General features: G+C 40.2%; 1 protein-coding gene across 2 annotated transcripts in view; it reads right to left on the bottom strand.

The window, feature by feature from the left end:
- Nucleotides 1–25,505, bottom strand: part of LOC149815919 (kinesin-like protein KIN-14I) — a 62,797-nt gene that overhangs the window by 1,307 nt on the left and 35,985 nt on the right. For both annotated transcript variants that reach the window (XM_089989193.1, XM_089989194.1), the window contains exons 15-24: nt 23,696–23,860; nt 23,377–23,547; nt 23,130–23,270; nt 22,640–22,834; nt 22,408–22,534; nt 22,091–22,293; nt 21,755–21,937; nt 2,140–2,235; nt 1,455–1,652; nt 510–781 (exon numbers count right to left, since the gene is read on the bottom strand). In XM_089989193.1, coding sequence (XP_089845319.1) covers nt 510–781; nt 1,455–1,652; nt 2,140–2,235; nt 21,755–21,937; nt 22,091–22,293; nt 22,408–22,534; nt 22,640–22,834; nt 23,130–23,270; nt 23,377–23,547; nt 23,696–23,860 — 1,751 coding nt within the window. The remainder of the gene's footprint in view (nt 1–509; nt 782–1,454; nt 1,653–2,139; nt 2,236–21,754; nt 21,938–22,090; nt 22,294–22,407; nt 22,535–22,639; nt 22,835–23,129; nt 23,271–23,376; nt 23,548–23,695; nt 23,861–25,505) is intronic.

Genomic DNA, 25,505 nt, shown 5'->3' with positions numbered 1-25,505 from the left:
AAGAGGAGAATCACATTATTCTAAGGGCACTGTGAGATGGAATACTACATTCTCTTTTGCCTCATCTATGGTCCCGGTGCAAATGATCATAAAAATTTTCCACCATCAACAAGGCAGATTGGGATTGGTGATATCATCTATATTAGGGGATCCAGTTACTAAACACAGATTTTGCAACCATGCATGATTTCAAGTTCAACTATATGCATATGAAATCTAATGTGGTGAATCTTTAGTGAAAAATAAGCATATTCCTTTTCTCAAATTTAAGATATGAAAAGATATGGGCATCCTCACAACCATGGTGTGGAGTCAGAAATAACCTATACTAGACCAATATGAAGCTGGAAATAAAAGTGACATTGAAAATTAACCTAGAAATAAAGGAGCTTTCTTTGTTATTTTGACAATCACAAATTGGTTATTGGAATGAACATACATGTAAAGCAAACCAAAAATGTCAAAAAAATTGGGTAACTATTTCAAAAGAAGACAGCAGGCACACATACATGAGAGAATTATGGGTCTCGTCCAAGTTGGATTCAGATAGAGGAACATTTACAAACATCAAGGTTTTAGCATTGCCACCAAGAGAGTCACTCATAAGCATTGTCAACTTGTGATTCCTGTAAGGAATATGCTGCCCTTCTGAAGATAATGCACTGATCACATCTCCAAGGGCTGAAAGTGACCGATTTATGCTCTGTGCTTCTTTGAGTTGATGGCCAGAAGACCCAGATTTCTTCACCCTTTCAGAACCAGCAAGATCTACGAAGCTTAACTGCGCAAGAAATCAATGCAATAAAAGTAAAAATGATTAGGTTATTAAAATAATATAGGGAATATTATCATACCGAAGAATGAATAAAGTGAACGAGTCTTCCTGATCAAATTCTAGAGTGCTACACGAAAAATGTGAAACGATCCAATTTGTCAACTTCAATTTATATAGCAAAATAAGTTGTCTATCTCAGTTACATTAGAAAAATAATAATAAAAACTTCTTAGCAGCCATAGAAGTGGAGAATATCTCCCACATAGGTTCAAGTGTCCTATTTGCAATATTTAAATGTGACCACAATGTTAGCACTTGAAAACAAAAATCTGTTCAAATGCCTGAAGAGAAGAAACAACATGAATAGACAATCAAATTCAGCACCTTTAAACAGAACAATGAAAATACAGGTGAAATTTATGGAAGAAGATTTTGTCACCAAGTAATAATATCCAGTAAAGAACAACATTACTAAATAAAATTAATTGCAAATTTCCATGCTTTTAAGAAACAAAAACAACAAAAATGTCTTATATTGACGTTGTATGAATATAGCTTTAGTAACACAAAGTAGTCAGTTCAAGCAGCTTGCAACAGAAATCTATCTACTATAACAAGTTAATCATTAGTTGACTTGAAATGAACCTGAATTGATCAAAAGCCAAGCACAAATGTCTACCTTTCCCCTTGCTTGAGATTGGGTTTGCAGATTAGTACTTTCAATAACAACTGAAAATATTAAATGTGATCTTGAGCTCTCATCATTCATCTGTGTTCCAGATGTATGCCGCTGCTCAAATCCCCTAGAAATAATTGAGTTCAACTCCTCGAGACTTGAGATTGCAATAACTGTCACATTTTCTACCACAACCATCCCCTGTAAAGATTGGAACATTGAATATTGTAATACAATATAGGAAAAGAAGAAAAGAATTCTTCAAAACTTCAAATTTTCATTTTTTGGGGGAATAAAGTGCTCTTCTGTTGGAAAACAGCAGACTTTTGAAACTAATTTCTTGTAATATAAAGGAAATAAAGTAAACTTTAAACGTGATACCCTATATCACACAAACACTCCATTTTGCCCTCCGTACCCGTGTCGACACACGTCGACACCTGGACACGCCATTTTACCCTCTGTACATACAAGTTTGTATTCCATTTATAATTAATAATTATATTTTCAGTTTATAACTTTATATTTTCAGTACATAATATATATTTTATATATAGCATATATATTTAGATTATATTCAGTTTATTTTGAATTTATTATATATATATATAGCCGTATCCTCGTACCCGTACCCAGGTAACAGGTGCTTCCAAAACATGCAGAACATAGAAGGGAATATGAACATTACTTTTGAATCCTTCTTAATCTCAAGCTTCATACGCTTTGCATTTCTTGGCAAAAGAAGGTCTATGAGTGTATCCTGATAGAGTTCAACCATATATGCCTGCAACATTTGGTCAATAAGTTATCTCCAGTACCGTAGGCAGGAACAAAAGAATAAATCAAATTGGAAACTCATCAAACAGTTCGATAGTAGATGATTGTATATGGCAAAAGAACATATCATAAATAACAGAAGCAGCCATTTACATGCTAGTTCATGTGTAAAATTGTTAGCTTGGCCATTGAGCAATTTCTGTATTAGCATGTATTAACAGCATTCTTCTACTCTCACATTATTATACCATTTATGTATAGTGTGTGTTTGTGCATATATATAGTTGCACGTTATGTATTATTTAGTCATAGTACAAGGGAAACCGACTCTTAACATGTAAAGTCTTTTGGTGGAGTTGCTTCTAGAGAATGTTCCCCAAACTTAATTGGGGCTATCATGGATTGTGAAATTGAGAGTGCTTGAGCTTCATTATTAATTCATCAACAAAGGTAAGGGATGGGGTGCACAGAACCTGGAAAACTAGATCTTGTGAGAACTGAGATTGTGACTAAGCCACACAGGGAGAGATTACCTGCTAATACACAAGACCTCATTAAAACACGTCCTTTTACAAGAATAAAGAACTCAACCCCATTCATTCCTTGGAACAGCTTCCATTGAGTCTCTGCACTTATCCTTTTTTTATTCTCTCTTTCTAGTAAAGGAACCCTTGTTTTCTGTAAACAGGGTTTGGCTTAGGATTGCCCATTTTTAATTCCAGGGTTTCTCTGAATTTGGAAGTTACCACTTAGTAGGTTTCCATACCAAGGCTCAATTCAATCAAGTCCATAGCATCTACCAATTTTTCCATATCCCCCTTTCTTTTGAGGCCAAGATCCTTATGATTCCATTCTCCTCTTTCCTACCTGTTAGAACCATTCAAGATGGCAAAGGGAAATCTGTAACCAGCTTTTTTAGGTCATTCAATTCAACAATTAAAACAACATTGCTCAGTTGTCATAATAACTGACTTTGACCGGAATGAAATCATTTATGGGAAACAAAGGCCAAGGGGACTGCAGCTGTTTTTTCCCACTTAGAGCTTCTGCAAGTGTTTCGTGGTTGGGACAGTAGGGCTGATTCACACACACACACACACACACACACACACACACACACACACACAGTTGAAGGGTGTTTCCAAATTACTTGTGAAATTTTTCCAAGCAGTATAAAGAGTTTGAAATAAGTACAGATGTGAATCTGAAAAAATTAGATTCAAATTCAAACCCAAAAACAGATAGGGCTTAGCATTTTACCATAACTAGAAATGGAGTATTAGTCAGGTTCCAGTAGGGGTATGGTATGAAGATTGAAAGTTTTCCTCTGCACCTGCGTTGAGAAAGAGAAGAGAGAGAGAGAGAGAGAGGGAGAGGGAGAGAGAGATCAATTATGGCTGTCACGATTTCAGTAAAAGAAATCGTGACCTAACTTGTGTATTTAAGTTTACATTACAGTATGGGTCCGGGTCTGGTGTATCCAGACCCGATAAATGTAAAAAAGGAGTTACATGGATATTATATGGATCGGGTCAGATCCTTTGCACCTTTTTCACCCCCCCTCAAGTTGATTATGGTTTTGAACCATGAACAACTTGCTTTTAAGCATCCAAAAGCGGTTCTTGGTTAACCCTTTGGTAAATATGTCTGCAACCTGTCTTTCAGTGCTGACAAACTCAGGCTCAATCTCTTTTTCTTCAACCTTCTGTCTCACAAAGTGTTGGTCGATCTCAATGTGATTGGCACGACTGTGATGTACTGGATTGAATGACATGTTGATGGCACTTTGATTGTCACAGAGCAAGGTAGTGTGGGAGATCTTTTCTCCTACTTCAGTTAGAAGATGCCTGATCCATGTGACTTCGGCAGTGGCAGCAACCATGGATCTATATTCAGCCTCAGTGCTTGATCTAGCGATAGTTTTTTGTTTTCTACTGCTCCAAGAGACTAAATTTCTTCCAATGAAGGCACAATATCCTGATGTAGATCTTCGTTCGTCAGGATCTCCTGCCCAGTCTGCATCACAATATACAGTAATTTCATGCTCGTTTTGGCCATATGACTGTGGTAAATACATCAATCCATCCTCAATAGTCTCTTTCAGATATCTAAGTATCCTCTTGACTGCTTCCATATGTCCAGTACGTGGCGCATGCATAAACTGAGACACTTGATTGACTGAATAAACAATATCAGGTCTAGTGAATGTGAGGTATTGTAACATTTCTATTATGCTACGATACCTGGTGGGGTCATCACACAGATCTCCATCATGAGCGCTAAGTTTTTGATGAAGTACACTCGGAGTTCCCAGAGGTTTGCAGTCTTTCATGCCTGCCTTGCTGAGAACATCTATGGTGTACTTGTGTTGAGTGAGTGTCAAGCCATGAGCCTGGTTATCAACTTCTACACCAAGGAAATAGCATAGAACTCCAGGATCTTTCATTTTGAACCTTTGACCTAATAAGTCTTTTATTTCTTGGATATGGTCCGCAGAGTTTCCTGTGATGATAATATCATCGACATAAATTAATAATAGAGTGGTCACAGGCGGGCTTTTAAAAATAAATAATGAGTGGTCCAGCATGGAACGTGAAAATCCATGTTTCTGAATCTCTAGCAAGAAGCTATCAAACCAAGAGCGAGATGCTTGCTTCAGGCCGTAGATGGCTCTTTTTAGCTTGCATACATGGGTTTTACAATTTTGTTCTTGATATCCAGGGGGTTGTTCCATGTAAAAATGCATTTTTTACATCAAGCTGACTCAACTTCCATCCATGTTCAACAGCCAGAGAGATGATGATTCGAATCCTTCCCTTTCTTACAACCGGACTAAAAGTCTCATCATAGTCTTGCCCTGCTTCTTGAGTGAATCATTTTGCTACAAGCCTTGCCTTATATCGTTCAATGGTTCCATCTGGTTTGTACTTGATTTTGTAGACCCATTTGCCTCCCACAACATTTTTATCAGGTGGTCTGGGAACACCTTCCCATGTTCCACATTCATGCAAGGCTTGCATTTCATCATTCATGGCTTCTACTCATTTCATAGAAGCGGCTGCCTGATAATACATGATGGGCTCTTCGTCCTTATTGATGGCAGTTAAAAACAATTGAAGATCCAAGGAGAAGTTGTTATAACTAGCCCACCTGTCAATAGGATGTCGTATGCGGTTTGATTTTCTGGCTGCAAGAGTATGAGAAGGCGCGTGATTGGCGACTGAGACATGATCTGAATGGCTTGATGTTGTCGGTCTCTGTCTAGAATAGACAATGCCTTTGTATCTGCCCGGTACTTCCTCTGCATTTTGTGACCCCGGCGTCCCAGTGTTCTCAAGCACCTTTCCTTCTTGTTGCACACAATCTGAGGAACATGCTTCATTGGAGCCAGCAAAAAGTTCTGAGCTCAGCCAAGGATAGTAAATTTCAGTTGGCATATTCGTTGTGTCAGCTCCGTGATCAAAATTTTGTTCATCAAAGACAACGTTTCTTGAGGTTTTGATGTGTTTGTTGGTGGGATCATAACACCTATATCCTTTGTAGTCATCTGCATATTCTACAAATCTGCACTTTTGGGCTTTGTCTTGAAACTTGTTTCTTAGAGACTGATCGATATGCACATAACAGACACATCCAAAAACATGCAGATCATAATAACTAGGATGAGTTCCAAAAAGACAGTGATAAGGAGACTTATTTTCCAGAACAACCATAGGCAGTCTATTTATCACATGCACGGTTGAATGGAAAGCTTCTGTCCATAGGTTGATTGGAAGATTGCTGTCATGCAGCATACTCATGGCACTTTCAACGATATGCCTGTGTTTTCGTTCAGCAATTCCATTTTGTTGAGGGGTGTGAGGACAGGACACCCTTCTTCCTATTCCGTTATTTTGAAGAAAAGAAATAAAATCACGAGATGAGAATTCCCCACCTCCATCACATTGGAAAAATTGAATGGACTCAGAAAATTGATTTTTGACAAGGGAAAGAAAATTTTGAAACAAAGAGAAGACTTCTGACTTATTTTTTATGAAATATATCCAAGTGTATCGAGGATAGTTATCAACAAATATTAGATAGTATTTGCTTCCAGATCCAAAGACAATTGGGGCGGGTCCCCATACATCAGAACAGATTATCTCAAAAGGTTTTGAAGCTCTCTTATTAATGGAATGAAAAGGCAATACATGACTCTTGCAGGAAAGACAACTGGAACATTTGTGACTTTTCTCATCCCTATTGAGACTTTCTTTTGGAATGAGATTATTAGATACAAGTTTCTCAATAAAATGACTCCCACAATGTGCTAACCGACTATGCCATAAGAATGACTTATTACATTCAGAAATACTAAAAACATTAGCAGAAGAGGATGAACAACATGACAAGGAGCTTCTTCAAAGACATACATATTGCCTCGTCTCTTTCCTTCAGCGAATGTTTCCCTCGTGCGTAGGTCCTTGACCTGCACAGAGAAGGGAGTGAATTCAACTGAAGCATTATTATCATCAATAAGTTTGGAAACAGAGACAATATTTTTCTTAATGTCAGGAGCATGAAAAACGTCTGAAAGAGTAAGAGTGGAATATGACATGGGAATGACAGTTTTTCCGACATGAGAAACAGGATGGTGGGATCCATCTCAAGTGACAATCTTACTTTTTCCAAAATAAGGAATGGGATTAGAAATCTTACCTGAATTACCTGTCACATGAGTCGTTGCCCCTGAGTCGACAAACCAAGTACCTTCATCACTCTGCTTCAATTTCAACTCTGACAAGGCAGATATTAGCAGATCTTTAATCTCTCCACTATTTGATAACTTCCTTTTGTTTTCTGTCTGTGGACCCTTTCCTTTATTCTCTGGATTATGCCAACAATTCGCCTTGATATGCCCCTTTTCGTTATAAAGGAAGCAAGTAGGAATGGATCTTGATCCCTGCGCATGAGCTAACGTATTTGGAGTAGGAAGCAGACCACGCCCTCCGTGTCCACTTCGCCCTTGTCCTCCTCGTCCTCGTCCTCTACCATAAGTCACTCCTGTGGCAAAAAACTTCCTGAGAATTTGTGTGAATGTGAGATTCCTCAGAGAACCCTTTTAGAGTCATCTCATACTGAATCAATTTTGCTCGCAACTCATCAAAGGTAGGAAGGGCAGGGAGACACAATAGTGAAGTGACAATCATATTGTAGTCGGATCCCAATCCACTCAGAGTCTGTTGTACCATATCACTGTCACTCACCGCGCACCCAATAACTGCAAGTTGGTCTGTGATAGTCTTCATCTTGTTCAGATATTCCATGATGGTCATGGAATCTTCTCTCAGCATTTGAAATTCCCTCTTGAGAAAAACCATTCGTGCCTGCGAAACTTGTGAATATGTTTGAACCAATTTTTCCCAAAGTTGCAAAGCAGTACAATTGTCGGGAATTGCAACAAGGACCTCTTGGGATAAGGTGGAAGTGATATATGCAACCATCGACTGATCTTTCTTTTCCCAGTTGAGGTACTCTACATTCTTGACATACACAATTGAACTTACTCCTTTGTCGTCTTTTTTCTCGTAACAAATTCGAGTGGAGCGGGAGTGGTTCCATCAAGGTGACCTAAGAGACCTTGACTCCTTATAAAAGGAATGATTTGTCTCTTCCAAATCAAGAAGTTTGAGGTAGTTAACTTTTCAGAAACGAGTTGAGTGAGAAAACTTGAAGAAAGATTGGATGAAGAGGAATGAATATCCATGAAGAAGAGTTTTAACAAGAAAAGGAACCCCTTTTTGTGTTACCAGAGTATCCACAGAGTGCTCAGTCTGCAGCCAAAGATTTTTTTTTTACGGCTGAGAAACTCAAAAATTGGCGACCAGAGGCTGTCAGAAGAAATTCAGGCTGTATTCCAAGACTGAGTTTTCTTTTCTACTTTTGAAAGGTCGGATATTTAAGCAATGAAAAAGAAATTCAGACTGTATTTTCAATGTGAAAGCAATGAGGAAAGGAAGAGAAGAAAAAAAAACAGACTGTATTTTCAATGTGGATCCCACTCGTAACAGTCAAAAGAAATATGATACGAGAAAGGGGTTCTGAGAGTCGAATCAAAAGAGATTGTCACACAGCAGGCTGGACATCAAAAGGGTTTAGAATCCCAAATTTGATGTCGCAGGTCTGCCCGAAATGCACGATCAGACTTGGATATCCAACCCAGTATAAGAAGGGATACGCAGAAAAGAGAAGAAAAAAATTGAATGGTTTATAATTTAATCTTAGTGTTTCACGTGAAACAGGCTTTTACCTTTCTTGATGTACAGGATTATCGTGAACCGGTTCACGTGAGCTCTTTGTGAACAACTTAGGAATTCACATGAAGCGTGAATCCACTAAAAGGAAAAGAAAATACTGAAGAAAAACAGAAAAGGGGGAAAACGAGAGATGGAGATTGAGAATGGAGGTAGAGAAAAAGAAAACTGAAGAAGAAAAGAAGATGGGAGATGAAAGAAACCTCAAACCTTTGATCTGTTGCACCTTTGGAATCCTTCTCAACCCCTAGATGGATCTACGCTCTGATACCATGAAAGTTTTCCTCTGCACCTGCGTTGAGAAAGAGAAGAGAGAGATAGAGAGATCAATTACGGCTGTCACGATTTCAATAAAAGAAATCATGACCTAACTTGTGTATTTAAGTTTACATTACAGTATGGGTCTGGGTCTGGTGTATCCAGACCCGATAAATGTGAAAAGGAGTTACATGGTCATTACATGGATATTACATGGATCAATTACATGGATCGGGTCACATCCTTTGCACCTTTTTCAAAAATCTCAAACCAGATTCAGTCATTTAGCTTATCCAATGTGAAAGGGCTTATGGAAGAAGATGTCAGCCAGAACCAATACCCTGAAATCATAATTATCTTTTGATCAGCATGCCTATTATAACATCATGCAAGGGCCTATGCTCCGTCACTGAATGATTTCTTGACCAGGTCATGCATTTTTTTCATATTATCAATTAGTTTTATTTATTTACTTTTTTTTACATTTTAAATATGTTTTTCTTCTTTCTTTTACATATTTTACTTATTTCTTTTATTATTTATGTACTTTTTTGTCTAAACATGAATTTTTTTTATTTTTTATTTTTTATTTTTTATTTTTTATTTTTTAAGTCCCAAGATTTTCCCGAGAATTATCACCAAACCGATAATATCGCGAGAAATAGCCTCGCCGAGATATAGCCGATACCGATATTTGTGACTATGATTTGTATTTAATTTCAGAAAATTTCTAGTCTGGACACATGTCTGTCCAACAGAATAGAGCTCTAAACAAGCTGACATGAGGATCTGGATGCTTAGGTCAGTTTAAAGGAGACAAATCTATATTCTCATCATTGAGGAGAAAAAGATCAATTTGCACGTGCACTGTCCTCCTTAACACCCTTGACTGAAATGATAAAAGGGGGAAAACGGAGGAACAAATTATGCTAATCAGATACCAAATAAAATGTGAAAAAAAGATTAACTAAAGGCAAGCCCTATTTTTAGTGGAGGTCAGCTGGTTTGAGGAAGCAGGTTTGAACTCAGGTCATGGCATTTTTTTCATGCTCAGTGGCCGGTAAATCCACTCAAATGGAGGTTAGCATGACCTCTGGGAGGCTCTACTCAAGGTTCTGTTCAAGAGTAGATCTGAGCATGGTTAAACCAGAATTGCGAGAGCCATGCCCCATGGAGGGTGTGCACCTCAATTTTGGGATCAGTGGTTGGAGGTCAATGTGATTGCAGCTTGTCCACAACCCACTTGACAACATTCAACTAACACCACAAACGATTCAAGAGCTTTAATTCCATGTAGTTACGCCAATAGATGGATCACAAGAAGGCTTGGTGCTTGAACGTTTCGATCAGCATGAGCGCACACACCTTACTGTTTTCAACTCAAAACGGTAACAAAGGACGAGACTGCATGTGGAAACAAGGCAAAGCCTAAGCCCAATGCCTACTAGCTTGAAACACCAAGAGGGAAGAAAGAGAAAGGGAATGAGGTTACAATGCAGTTTAGGGAGAAGGTTTGGTAATGTAACGCCCCAAAATTTCAAACTTGCGAACCTTTCAGAAAATAGGCAAGAGACTAGAAAAAATCTCTTTCCTTAAGAGTTTGTTTATGAAATCAGCGGAAGACTATTCTTTTGTTAAATTTAAAAAGGCAAGCTGACAACTTTGGACACGTTAGCTAAAAGAACCAAAACTCACAATCCATGCTACTTGGAAAAGCCACTTTTATTAAAAGAAGTTTTCAAATAGTACAAAATTCGGATATCCCAAGGAAAATCCATTACAAAACCCACAAACGTCCAGGACGCAAGCTAGGAGTAGGAAAAAGAAAGTCTTGAAGTCATCTTGCCATCACCCGTGGTGTACCTAATCATCACATGTACCCATAGAATGGGTTAGTTTTGCGACAAACTAGTAAGTGCACAAGAGAGACTATACGAAACTGAATTAAGTATATTGAATTCAGCATGCTAAGCAGTTTAAAGCAGATATGCAGTTAAACAGGTAAGCCGTTCAAAACAGGTAGACAGTTCAAAGCAAGTAAACAGTACAACTGTCAAATGCAGCATGACGATTCATTTGATCGTAAGTTGTGAACTACTACTCAATAAGCAAGTCTCATGACCCATCAACCAGTGTGAACAGACTTTATGTTTCGATATTACTGGTCTACGAGTATGCGCAGGCAAAACGTAGAAACAACCGAGACTAGTTTGGGCGTCTGTTATTCTATATATTTTCAATAACCCGAATAGCTAGTTGAGTTCGCTCCTAAGATGGCGACTTTAGCCGAGAGAGGATTCTCCAAAAGTAAGTACTTGGCAACGGATGCATCCAACTTCTGCAGAAGTCCATGGGATCTACCACCTAGGATAATGTCTGGTAGTCCCTTCCCCTAACTCCAATGACTGGGGACGCCGGATCTTTACCCGTGGGGTGGTTGTTAACAACCTGTCCATTGGAGTTTTGTACTGATTCATCCTCTCTTTTGAGAGACAACAAGAAGCGAATGGGTGCGTTAGGTGTTTCTTAACTAACGGCTTATCCTATGTTGTGGTCTTTCAACCACTCGAGCATCTAGCCTGTGAAGGCAATCAGTCAGCATTTTATGTGATTACAGCATTATGCATTTAGCACGGTTCGAGGTCGCATGACCGTCTCATCCGATCATCGCAGTACTAGCGTGTAGTGCACGACTACAAGTACTCTAGGATGAAAGGGGTATAACTCCTCAATAAAAGCCTCAACAGAAGTGTTTCACAAAGATGTAATGTTTCTCAAACTTTACTTTTGACATTATTTATCTTTTGAAACAGCCAACAGCTTGTACCACATTTGGCATGCGATTTTCTAGAATCTCATCCGCTATCGTAGTATCTACATGCCTCGCATGACTCGATACCAGCCTCGATAGACATGATACAAGTTTCTCAACAGAACCCCCCGCTAAGAAGTTCGCTCAAGTCTACTTTGCAGGACTGCTTACTCAAAAAGCTAGGATCCCTGCTAGAAATCCCTCTCCTGAGACAAAGATGTATCGTTAAGCTCCTGACTCAACACTTGTCACAAGAGAGAGAGCGGTAAATGCCTCTTGCATCCTCCACAAGGATGCTTTTATGGAACATGCAATGAGCGAGAACTTGTGTGTCATCTGCAATGGCAAGGCATTAACGAAACATTTGCAAAAGCAGGAGCCTGGGCGCAAAGCGCGACGGCAAAGTAAAGACTGTAAGCACGAGTGCAAACGCAAAGTCTGGGCGCAAAGCGCGACGACAAAGTAAAGACCGAAAGCAAGAATGCGTGAGTGAAGCATAGGCGCAAAGCGCGACAGCAAAGGAAAGACATGATAGAAAGTAAAGGACAAGGATCGTGAAACCGCGTCCTTGAGTTAAATGCGTACTCGTATAAATATATATGCATACATATTTATTTAATTGTCCTTTTTAGTTAATTGAACTCAATTCAATTGTCCAAGTCCTCCGTGCAATCTTCCCCTGCCGTCGGGAATTGCAAGCTTTCTGGCGCCTGTAGGTGTAAACGATTGACGACTCGGGTCGCGGAGCGCGAGCGGGATCCATCGTACAAGCTGCAAAAAAGCGACAGTCTTAACAAGCTAACACCAAAAATAAAAGATCAAGGGCACTACCGTTGACCTGACGTGAAGGAAGCAGAGACAGGGGCATCATGCCCTTGTGCATCTGCTATCAGTGCAAGAAGCAGGGGCAGGGGCTCCCTGTTGTCAGCAAATTACGAGGGGGTAGGGGGTTGAAAGATTTCCTTCACGCTGCACCTGCGTTGAGAAAGAGAAGAGAGAGAGAGAGAGGGAGAGAGAGAGCAGTTACGGCTGTCACGATTTCAGTAATGAAATCGTGACCTAAACTTAGGTATTTAAGTTACATTACAGTATGGATCCGGGTCTGGTGTATCCAGACCCGATAAATAAAAAAAAAAGATTACATTACATGTTACATGGATCGGGTCAGATCCTATGCACCTTTTTCACCCCCCCTCAAGTTGATTATGGTTTTGAACCATGAACAACTTGCTTTTAAGCATCCAAAAGCGGTCCTTGGTTAACCCTTTGGTAAATATGTCTGCAACCTGTCTTTCAGTGCTGACAAACTCAGGCTCAATCTCTTTTTCTTCAACCTTCTGTCTCACAAAGTGTTGGTCGATCTCAATGTGCTTGGCACGACTGTGATGTACTGGATTGAAAGACATGTTGATGGCACTTTGATTGTCACAGAGCAAGATAGTGTGGGAGATCTTTTCTCCTACTTCAGTTAGAAGATGCCTGATCCATGTGACTTCGGCAGTGGCAGCAACCATGGATCTATATTCAGCCTCAGTGCTTGATCTAGCGATAGCTTTTTGTTTGCTACTGCTCCAAGAGACTAAATTTCTTCCAATGAAGGCACAATATCCTGATGTAGATCTTCGTTCGTCAGGATCCCCTGCCCAGTCTGCATCACAATATACAGTAATTTCGTGCTCGTCTTGGCCATATGATTGTGGTAAATACATCAATCCATCCTCAATAGTCTCTTTCAGATATCTAAGTATCCTCTTGACTGCTTCCATATGTCCAGTACGTGGCGCATGCATAAACTGAGACACTTGATTGACTGAATAAACAATATCAGGTCTAGTGAATGTGAGGTATTGTAACATTTCTATTATGCTACGATACCTGGTGGGGTCATCACACAGATCTCCATCATGAGCGCTAAGTTTTTGATGAAGTACACTCAGAGTTCCCAGAGGTTTGTAGTCTTTCATGCCTGCCTTGCTGAGAACATCTATGGTGTACTTGTGTTGAGTGAGTGTCAAGCCATGAGCCTGGTTATCAACTTCTACACCAAGGAAATAGCGTAGAACTCCAGGATCTTTCATTTTGAACCTTTGACCTAATAAGTCTTTTATTTCTTGGATATGGTCCGCAGAGTTTCCTGTGATGATAATATCATCGACATAAATTAATAATAGAGTGGTCGCAGGCGGGCTTTTAAAAATAAATAATGAGTGGTCCAGCATGGAACGTGAAAATCCATGTTTCTGAATCTCTAGCAAGAAGCTATCAAACCAAGAGCGAGATGCTTGCTTCAGGTCGTAGATGGCTCTTTTTAGCTTGCATACATGGGTTTTACAATTTTGTTCTTGATATCCAGGGGGTTGTTCCATGTATACTTCTTCCTTCAAATTCCCATGTAAGAATGCATTTTTTACATCAAGCTGACTCAAAATCCATCCATGTTCAACAACCAGGGAGATGATGATTCGAATTGTTCCCATTCTTACAACCGGACTAAAAGTCTCATCATAGTCTTGCCCTGCTTCTTGAGTGAATCATTTTGCTACAAGCCTTGCCTTATATCGTTCAATGGTTCCATCTGGTTTGTACTTGATTTTGTAGACCCATTTGCCTCCCACAACATTTTTATCAGGTGGTCTGGGAACACCTTCCCATGTTCCACATTCATGCAAGGCTTGCGTTTCATCATTCATGGCTTCTACCCATTTCATAGAAGCGGCTGCCTGATAATACATGATGGGCTCTTCGTCCTTATTGATGGCAGTTAAAAACAATTGAAGATCCAAGGAGAAGTTGTTATAACTAGCCCACCTGTCAATAGGATGTCGTATGCGGTTTGATTTTCTGGCTGCAAGAGTATGAGAAGGCGCGTGATTGGCGACTGAGACATGATCTGAATGGCTTGATGTTGTCGGTCTCTGTCTAGAATAGACAATGCCTTTGTATCTGCCCGGTACTTCCTCTGCATTTTGTGACCCCGGCGTCCCAGTGTTCTCAAGCACCTTTCCTTCTTGTTGCACACAATCTGAGGAACATGCTTCATTGGAGCCAGCAAAAAGTTCTGAGCTCAGCCAAGGATAGTAAATTTCAGTTGGCATATTCGTTGTGTCAGCTCCGTGATCAAAATTTTGTTCATCAAAGACAACGTTTCTTGAGGTTTTGATGTGTTTGTTGGTGGGATCATAACACCTATATCCTTTGTAGTCATCTGCATATTCTACAAATCTGCACTTTTGGGCTTTGTCTTGAAACTTGTTTCTTAGAGACTGATCGATATGCACATAACAGACACATCCAAAAACATGCAGATCATAATAACTAGGATGAGTTCCAAAAAGACAGTGATAAGGAGACTTATTTTCCAGAACAACCATAGGCAGTCTATTTATCACATGCACGGTTGAATGGAAAGCTTTTGTCCATAGGTTGATTGGAAGATTGCTGTCATGCAGCATACTCATGGCACTTTCAACGATATGCCTGTGTTTTCGTTCAGCAATTCCATTTTGTTGAGGGGTGTGAGGACAGGACACCCTTCTTCCTATTCCGTTATTTTGAAGAAAAGAAATAAAATCACGGGATGAGAATTCCCCACCTCCATCACATTGGAAAAATTGAATGGACTCAGAAAATTGATTTTTGACAAGGGAAAGAAAATTTTGAAACAAAGAGAAGACTTCCGACTTATTTTTTATGAAATATATCCAAGTGTATCGAGGATAGTTATCAACAAATATTAGATAGTATTTGCTTCCAGATCCAAAGACAATTGGGGCGGGTCCCCATACATCAGAACAGATTATCTCAAAAGGTTTTGAAGCTCTCTTATTAATGGAATGAAAAGGCAATACATGACTCTTGCAGGAAAGACAACTGGAACATTTGTGACTTTTCTCATCCCTATTGAGACTTTCTTTTGGAATGAGATTATTAGATACAAGTTTCTCAATAAAATGACTCCCACAATGTGCTAACCGACTATGCCATAAGAATGACTTATTACATTCAGAAATACTAAAAACATTAGCAGAAGAGGATGAACAACATGACAAGGAGCTTCTTCAAAGACATACATATTGCCTCGTCTCTTTCCTTCAGCGAATGTTTCCCTCGTGCGTAGGTCCTTGACCTGCACAGAGAAGGGAGTGAATTCAACTGAAGCATTATTATCATCAATAAGTTTGAAAACAGAGACAATATTTTTCTTAATGTCAGGAGCATGAAGAACGTCTGAAAGAGTAAGAGTGGAATATGACATGGGAATGACAGTTTTTCCGACATGAGAAACAGGATGGTGGGATCCATCTCAAGTGACAATCTTACTTTTTCCAAAATAAGGAATGGGATTAGAAATCTTACCTGAATTACCTGTCACATGAGTCGTTGCCCCTGAGTCGACAAACCAAGTACCTTCATCATCACTCTGCTTCAATTTCAACTCTGACAAGGCAGATATTAGCAGATCTTTAATCTCTCCACTATTTGATAACTTCCTTTTGTTTTTTGTCTGTGGAGCCTTTCCTTTATTCTCTGGATTATGCCAACAATTCGCCTTGATATGCCCCTTTTCGTTATAAAGGAAGCAAGTAGGAATGGATCTTGATCCCTGCGCATGAGCTAACGTATTTGGAGTAGGAAGCAGACCACGCCCTTCGTGTCCACTTCGCCCTTGTCCTCCTCGTCCTCGTCCTCTACCATAAGTCACTCCTGTGGCAAAAACTTCTTGGGAATTTGTGTGAATGTGAGATTCCTCAGAGAACCCTTTTAGAGTCATCTCATACTGAATCAATTTTGCTCGCAACTCATCAAAGGTAGGAAGGGCAGGGAGACACAATAGTGAAGTGACAATCATATTGTAGTCGGATCCCAATCCACTCAGAGTCTGTTGTACCATATCACTGTCACTCACCGCGCACCCAATAACTGCAAGTTGGTCTGTGATAGTCTTCATCTTGTTCAGATATTCCATGATGGTCATGGAATCTTCTCTCAGCATTTGAAATTCCCTCTTGAGAAAAACCATTCGTGCCTGCGAAACTTGTAAATATGTTTGAACCAATTTTTCCCAAAGTTGCAAAGCAGTACAATTGTCGGGAATTGCAACAAGGACCTCTTGGGATAAGGTGGAAGTGATATATGCAACCATCGACTGATCTTTCTTTTCCCAGTTGAGGTACTCTACATTCTTGACATACACAATTGAACTTACTCCTTTGTCGTCTTTTTTCTCGTAACAAATTCGAGTGGAGCGGGAGTGGTTCCATCAAGGTGACCTAAGAGACCTTGACTCCTTATAAAAGGAATGATTTGTCTCTTCCAAATCAAGAAGTTTGAGGTAGTTAACTTTTCAGAAACGAGTTGAGTGAGAAAACTTGAAGAAAGATTGGATGAAGAGGAATGAAGATCCATGAAGAAGCGTTTTAACAAGAAAAAGAACCCCTTTTTGTGTTACCAGAGTACCCACAGAGTGCTCAGTCTGCAGCCAAAAAGATTTGTTGACTTTTTTTTTTTACGACGACTGAGAAACTCGAAAATTGGCGACCAGAGGCTGTCAAAAAAAATACAGACTGTATTCCAAGACTGAGTTTTTTTTTTGTAAGGTCGGATATTTAAGCAATGAAAAGAAATTCAGACTGTAATTTTAACGTGGAAGCAATGAGGAACTAATGAAAAAGAAGATCCAGACTGTATTTTCAAAGTGAATCCCACTCGTAACAGTCAAAAGGAATATAATACGAGAAAGGGGTTCTGAGAGTCGGCTCAAAAGAAGTTATCACACAAACAGCAGGCTGGACATCAAAGGGATTTAGAATCCCAGATTTGATGTCGCAGGTCTGCGCCGAAAGCATGATCAGACTGCGGATCTAGCCCAGTAGAAGAAGAAAAGATTGAAGAGATTTCACGTGATTCCCTTACGTGAACAGCTTAGGGATTCACGTGAGGTGTGAATCCACTAAACAGGAGAAGAAAAGACTGAAGAGAAAACAAAAAAAAAGGGAAAACGAGAGATAGAAATTGGGGATGGAGGTAGAGAAAAAAAAACTGATGAAGAAAGGAAGATGGGAGATGAACGACCTCAAACCTTTGATCTGTCGCACCTTTGGAATCCCCTTCGACCCTTAGATGGATCTAACGCTCTGATACCATGAAAGATTTCCTTCACGCTGCACCTGCGTTGAGAAAGAGAAGAGAGAGAGAGAGGGAGAGAGAAAGCAGTTACGGCTGTCATGATTTCAGTAATGAAATCGTGACCTAAACTTAGGTATTTAAGTTACATTACAGTATGGATCCGGGTCTGGTGTATCCAGACCCGATAAATGAAAAACAAAGATTACATTACATGTTACATGGATTGGGTACATGGATCGGGTCAGATCCTATGCACCTTTTTCAGGGGTTTCACCCCTGTCCTCAGAAAGCGAGGGCAGGAAGGGTTGCGCCCCTGCCTGACAAAGTAGCAGAGAGGCAGGGGGCTTCGCCCCTGTCTGTCAAGCATGCAAGGAGGCAAGGACTTGTCCCCTGCCTAGCGAATATGCGAACAGGCAGGGGGCGAAACCCTTGCCTGATGCCGGAGGAGAGAAAGGAGGCTCTGCCCCCCCCCCCCCCCCCTTCTAGCCAAAAGGCAAAGAGGCAGGGGCCCGTTAGCCACCAAGGGGGGACACAAGGGGCTTTGCCCCTGCCTGCCGAATACGCAAAGAGGCAGGGGCTTGGCCCCTGTCTGTCGAACACGCAAACAGGCAGGGGGCGAAGCCCCTGCCTGACGCCAGAGAAGAGGGAGCAGGGAGGGGCTCGACCCCCTCCCCTGCCGTAACAGGGAACAGGGAGGGGCTCAGCCCCCTCCCCTGCCGTAACAGGGAGCAAGGAGGGGCTTGATCCCCTCCCCTGCCGTAACAGGGAGCAGGGAAGGGCTGCCCCCCTCCTCTGCCGTAAAAGAGAGCAGGGAGGGGCTCGATCCCTCCTGTGTACTACGAAGGCAGGGAGGGTCGAGCCCTCCCCTGCGAAGATCGAAGGCGGGGAGGGTCGAACCCTCCCCTGCGCATCGAGACAGGGAGGGGGTTCGACCCTCCCTGGTGAAAGAAAAGGCAGGCAGAGGCCCCAAAACCCCTGTCGGAACCTTTCTTACAGGCGGCAGGGGTTTTACCCCTGACGACTTGTCGGCAAAGTAGCAGGGGCTTAAGCCCCTACCGTAACGGACCGACAGGCAGGGGCTTTTGCCCCTGTCGGTCGACGGAAGGAAGAAGAAAAGAAAAAGGGGGAAGAAGGGGGAGAGAGAGAGACAGAAGGAAGAAGGAGAAGAAGGGGTGGCGCGTACCTAGAGGTCGCCGGAGAGCTCGTCGGGGGCGGTGGTTCGTCGGCGGGCAGAAACGAGGAGAGTGGGAGAGGCGGTCAGGGGAGAGAGAGACGAGAGAGCAGAGGGGAAAGGGGGGTTTTCGAGAACCTCCCCCCCTTTGCCTCATTGTCTTTAAAAGACACGAGGGAGGCAGTGCCTCCTTTGGGTCCGGGTCGGGTTCGGGTCTGGATCCGACCCGAATCCAAGTTATAATAAAAAAAAATTCGAGCCTTACAGGTAAATAGACTTGGTGTTAGGTGAGGGAATTTAGAGATATAGAGGATAGGGTTGGAACTGCTCGATTGGGCTAGTAGAGTTAGGTTAGCTAGGCACAGAGTTGCCAGTCGAGGAAGCGAAAACGGGAAGCGAGGCACTTTCAAAATTTTAAGAAGCGGGAAGCGTGGAATGACTTAGAAGCGAACCAGCAATCGTCTCGGAAGCGACCTAGGAAACAAAGGGGAACCGAAAAATAAATAAATTAATTAATTAAAAATACAAAAAATAAATGAAAAAAAGGGGGAAGCAAGCTTCCCATTTAGAGGAAGCACGCTTCTCTTCTCCTAAATGGGAAGCGCGCTTCCTAGCATGTTTCGAAAGCGCGATGTTTCGTGCTTCCGAAATGCGCTTCGGGAAAGCGATTCCCCACTCTCAAGGGCGCTTCCGGTAACTCTGTCTAGGCATCAAATAGTGAGGGTGTGTGTGGCCATGTAGTTAAAAAGGAGTGTGACTGGTGAAAGAGAGAGAAGGTTGTTAGTTTAGGAAGCAAAAATAGGAAACAATACAAGAAGTGGAAGCGAGAACCGAGGTTTTATTTCTTGATAGGCAAGCTGGGGTTAGGCAAACCCTCACCGGTTATATGACATAGAACATACCATTGGGTTTTGAACTTTCAACGTCCCAACACAAGGTGACGTGCACTAACATCTCCAACCAAACAAGTGAAGAATATATGAGAATCAAATGAGAAACAAATAAAAATGATTATTCTTAAAACTCGTGTTTTTTAGTTTAAGAATTAAAATTTTGTCAAAATCTAAAAATGATAGTTACCAATTTAGACAAAGCACATGGGAAGTGAGTGGAAAGTGTGAGAGGGAGCACACAGAAAACATGAAAAGAAGCGCGAGGACATGTAGGAAGCATAGACAAATCATGTGGGAAACATAGAAGCATGGGAGAATTGAGATTCCAAACAAGTTTTGGAAACAAGGAATATCACACTTTCGAAATGAGTTTACCAAAAGCACACTTCCCACCTATCTAAGAAGCTTTCAGTAACTCTCGTATGTGTATGTGAGGGAAGTGCAGATGAGCCTAATAAGAGAGCTATGTGGTAGGACTTGATATGAGAGAGAGATGAGATGTGAGAGGCAAAGGAGGTGGTGATGGTGATGAGGTAAGGCCAAGAGTGAATGGGAGAAGATTAAAGGTTAAGAGAGAGAGAAAGCCACTTCAAGAGGCCACACTCCTTCAGCTCTCAGACTCTTCGCCATTTCAAAAAAACATACATATAAGGGGAGTAGTTCTCCTTTTATAGACCTCCATAGCTTATACCCCAAGCAACCATAAGTCGACACAATTAATTCCTAGTGCTGCCCTAGGAACCTACTTTGACTTCCTTTCCAAGCATCCCCTTTAGAGAACTCATGCCAATCGTTCCCATAGAAGTCTTTTATTCTTGCCATCTTCATGTTCATCTTATTTCATCTCTCATGATTCTCATTCCCCATGCATTTAGCTAATTTTATATAACCTTCATGGGCTAAGCTTTCCAAGAGTGAAGGATACCAATCTTGAGCCACTCTTGGCCCCTTGGATTAGATTGGATTTGTCAAATCCAATCCACATGTTCAACCCGATAGAAATAATAGTTGCAGTTCAGGTTGGGGATCTAGAGAGGTGATCCAAACCAAAGACCCAAAATCACTTGCTCATTGGTCCAACTTCTTTTATTGTTCAAAATTCAAGACATCCAATCTATCCATCTACCCTAGATATTGGCCTACTAAAGATCAAAACTAAGACAAATCCTGATAATCACCAGTTTACAAAATAAGAATCCGTATTTGCTTTTCCCAAAATGGACTTAAACCCCCTTCACATTTTTTGGATCCCATGATCTGTTCTGTTCAAATCACAAAATGGTCGATAATGCTCCAAAGCTTGGTCTTTGGGTCTGTCTTCATGGCCAGGTCCATTCATCCATGGGGTTCGGTCCGATCCATTATGGCCAGGTCCGTAACAACCGAAGCTGCTGGAGAGCTGATTTTTGCAAGCTCCAATGCATGTCTTCAGAGAACTGTATTCATTGGATTTCTGAATACATGTGAATGTGTATATTTTTTGTCAGAATTAGCATGGGTTCAATTTTGTTTCATTTTTTGCTTCTAATTTGGTGAGTTATGGCTCTCATGAGAGCATCTTGGAATTATCCAGCCCTTCCTTGGCATCTCTTTCTTTTTGTGGGTTGGGAGTGTTGGGCTGGTTCGTTGTGTTACACAATGTGGATATCAGGAAAATTTCAGCACACACAGGGAAGCCCTTTGGGATGGAATGGGAGGAGGGTTTTACTTACAGGTTTTCATACCCTCATTTTTCTATTTACATTTGGCTCACCAGATATAGCTGCCCTGACCTTTTTTTTTTTTTGAATTTTTCTTTATTCAAGTTCTGTTAGGTTATTTCTAAAACATTTCTCTGCCGACTTGTACGGGCATGCAGCTCTTGATCCATTTCAAGAAAATGGATGATGCAGAGGTTGACACAATGCTACTACAACTGAATGAAAGGAGGCTTGTGGTGTCATCGCCTTTCTAAATCAGACTGAAAAAATTACCTTTAGAGAGAACAGAAACTTTTTACCATCACGCTTCAAAATCTTGAATAATTCAGCAGTAGCTCTAGGGGTCAGGCCTGGATTATCATTAGACCCATATATTGTAAATGTCTTTCCCGAACCAGTTTGACCATAAGCAAAAATGCACACGTTATATCCATCAACAGCTGACTGCACCACATACTGCTCACAAAAGACAGAAGAACTATGGGTAAATCACCAAGAACAAAAAGTGGCTTAAGAACAAAAAACTACAAAAAGAAAAGGTGGATAACAGCCAAAATGACACCAAAAAGTAGATATTTTGAGAGGATAAAATAAATGCCAAAATTAGACCTTTGTATCTTCAAAAACATCTTCTTGAGAAGCATGGCTATCAAAAACATGATCATAAATGTGTTGCTTTGCTTTTTCATCTTTCCAGGGATGTTCAACAGTAAACTCATCAAGACTTGTAAGAATACATCTTTCTTTATCTGCAATTTCCTTGTCACTGAGGGGACGCAAGCGACAATAGACACGTATCTTTCCCTTCATATCTGTTTGAATTTGGACACAAAGAGCCCAAAATAATATAAAAGACCTTCAGCTATATAGCAAGCATAAAAATATGATTCCCCTATATAGAATGCATTTCACAAATAAGAACTAACCTTCTATTGCATTGAAATAACGCTTTCTTAATACTTGTTCCTCCTTGTAAAGTGCTTCCAATTCAATGAGTTGTGCACCTTGTTTCTTCAAAATTTCAGCAGTCTGTGCATTCTTTCTATCAATGTCCTGAGAGAAAGAAAATGCCTTTAATATGTGAAGGAATAGAAATCAGGATTCACATAACGGTATCTGCACTCAGCATCATAAAATATGAACAAAGAAGATCAATACCTCTTTCATCTCTCTGAGTTCTTCCAACTCTTTTAAACTACTTTGTAGTGTATCTAACTCATTATTCCTCATTGTTAGCATAGATTCTGCAACACCCAGCTCCTGTGTAGCCACAGTCAATTTCTTCTCCAATTCAGATATTTGAAGCTCAAGTTTCCCTCGTTCTTGCTCAGATTTCTTCTCAAGAATCTTCATCTGTAATTGAATAACCATAAGATATTATATATATATATATATATATATATGTACTGCAATTCCAGCAGAGAGCTTTGATAGAATAAGTAAAACAGATTTGGACTGCTAGAAAACAAACAAAACTAAAGGATAATTGCATTTCTCTTTCGATAAGGTATAAGAAATCACATATATGTAGACACTTCAATGACTACAATCCTTTAGAAACACAATAAATAACCTTAGAATACCATGCCAGTCTCTCAAGGCATGAAAAACCAGTTCCATGACAAGCCACAAAGAAGCGGATAGGTACCTCCTCAGATTTATTCTTTTGTAGCCTAAGAATTTTCTGTTCCAGCAGCTGTTTGTCATTTGCTAGTTTCTTAGCCATCTCCTCAGCAGCATGCAGATCATTGGATTGTGCCTTCAATTCCTCTTCCAGTTTTGTTTGCATCTGGATTCCAAGACCAAGGTCAGTTAAACAATCAATTTTAGTTGCAAATCAAATACAATGATAATGAAAGCTTCAATATTAAAATGACATATCAGCATTGATATACCTGTGAGTCACATCTGTTTTTCTTCCCTCGTCCCTCGTACAACAAAAGAGTTTCACCGACACGGCCATGAGTCTCAGGCAAAACCACACCATCATTGTTCTTTGAAACTGAATCATTGCGAAAATCCATTTCTACCCTCAGTTGCATGTTATTCTTCATGGTCAAAACATCCTGTAAAAATAGCATGTCTTATCTGTAAGTTCGGAAAATGAGAACATAAAATATAAACCATAGTTTCTCAAGTATAAAAGAAACTGTCATGACATGATAAACGTACATAATAGTCAAGCCTATGCTTAGGTGCTAAAGTCCAAATTACCTGCAATGCAGAATCCTTTTCTTCACAGAGAATTCTGTATCTATCACGCTCAGCCATAACATCCCCGAGGTTTTGACTCTCTGACTGTAGAGAATCTTTCAATCCCTCCAACTCCTCTTTCAATTCTAGTTCACTCTTTTGCTTTTCTTGTAGTTCTTCAAGAAGCTACCAAATTGAAGGGAAGAAAATAAGGACAGGCACTATCTAAAGAGACAAAATTCAAAAATAGTAACACTATAAAATTGATTAAGTGGTACGTTTAAAAAAGTCATATAAAATAGAGTACGGCTGCAATGGTGGTGGCCTTATCAATATTATTGAACAATGATGCTAATGCATCAATAACTAGATTCTCACATAAGAAAAACACCAATGATGATGGTGGCACATTTATCAAGTGTTATGAATTATGATGATGATGATGATGTCAGTAACTGCCAGAGTAGTGATGGAAGCAGGATGCAAAGTTGTTTCGGTAGACCTGAAAAAAAAATCAGCACAACTGTCTCAAACAGCTCACATGAACCCATGGGTAGGATGAAAACGGCTTGGATCCAGTTTGGATGTATACATTATTAAATCCAAATAATCAGATATTGCCTTAATTGGAGTCAAATCAGATTCGGAGTCTAACACAAAATTCCTTCAATGACATATGAGTTTGAGTATAAGAACAGAAACCACTATTTGACTGAAATCAGATTGGATTAGATTGATTACATATGAAATCGAGTTACTACTTTTCCAACGGTTACTTTCAAGTCAAGTTAGTAGGTTGTTATTATTATTTTAGAATTTAAAATTAAGGTACTATTTAATGGTGTCAAGGCACTATTTAATGCTGTTGTCAGTTCAAGGAGGATGAGGGGTACTCTTGAAGTAGGGTTAGTGGATTATTATTATTTTAGTGCTTAAAAATTAATCTACTATTTGATGTGTCAAGCACTATTTAATGCTGCATAGTTACAAGGAGGATGACGGTTACCACTTTTTTCAAAGTCGATACAGGCACACGTGTACTATTTAAACCAAATATCAATGTCTTAATGCAAATACAAAATCTAGAGCCAAATCTGATTGAATTCTATGATGCAATGCCAAAATCCAATCCGCTTAACACTCAGATCTGAATCTTTTTGACAAGCCTGAGTTCAATTTGGTTGGGTATCTGATGCAAATCTGGCACCAGATTCATAAAAGGACACTACAAATATACGATGAAACTGGAAAGTCAATTAATTGAAGGAAAAATAATAGTAGCAAGAAAGTAACATGAAAATTGGATCTGCTATAGATCCATTACATAATAAAGATCCAAAAATATATAAAAACTCAAATAAAAATCTAAACAAAGATCTGGATCTAGATGGATGCTTTAGACCCAGATTGCATGTTTGATCCACTCCTGCATCAATATCTAACCCAAAGCAGTATCATTTACATTCCTACTCATAAGGTCATGTTAGGAATAAGATTGGCTAAACAAACTTAGTTTATAGCTGACCCATATCTAACTATGACAAACCCAGACATACACCTTTGGCGCAATCTTTCAAAGTCTAGATCTTCCCCAATGAGCATTCCTGCACATGTTAGACTGCAATCAAGATCCAGCCCCTCAAAACCATGTTTAGTGCTGGTTCAAAAGTCTGAGCCCAAAGAAGATCAGCACCAGGTCCCATAACCCTTGAGCGATGAACTAAACCAATATGGTTCCGAACCAAAATAAGAGTGAGAACAGGATGGCAACCCAGACAAAAGGCCTGAAATCATTTGAAACAATGGTACAGATTGCTCATACATGGCGCAA

This window comes from Nuphar pumila, chromosome 15 (genome assembly GCF_984573655.1).
Source record: "Nuphar pumila chromosome 15, dmNupPumi1.hap1.1, whole genome shotgun sequence".
Classification (NCBI taxonomy): domain Eukaryota; kingdom Viridiplantae; phylum Streptophyta; class Magnoliopsida; order Nymphaeales; family Nymphaeaceae; genus Nuphar; species Nuphar pumila.
The sequence above is the reverse complement of the archived record's forward strand: the minus strand, read 5'-3'. Positions and strand labels throughout refer to the sequence as shown.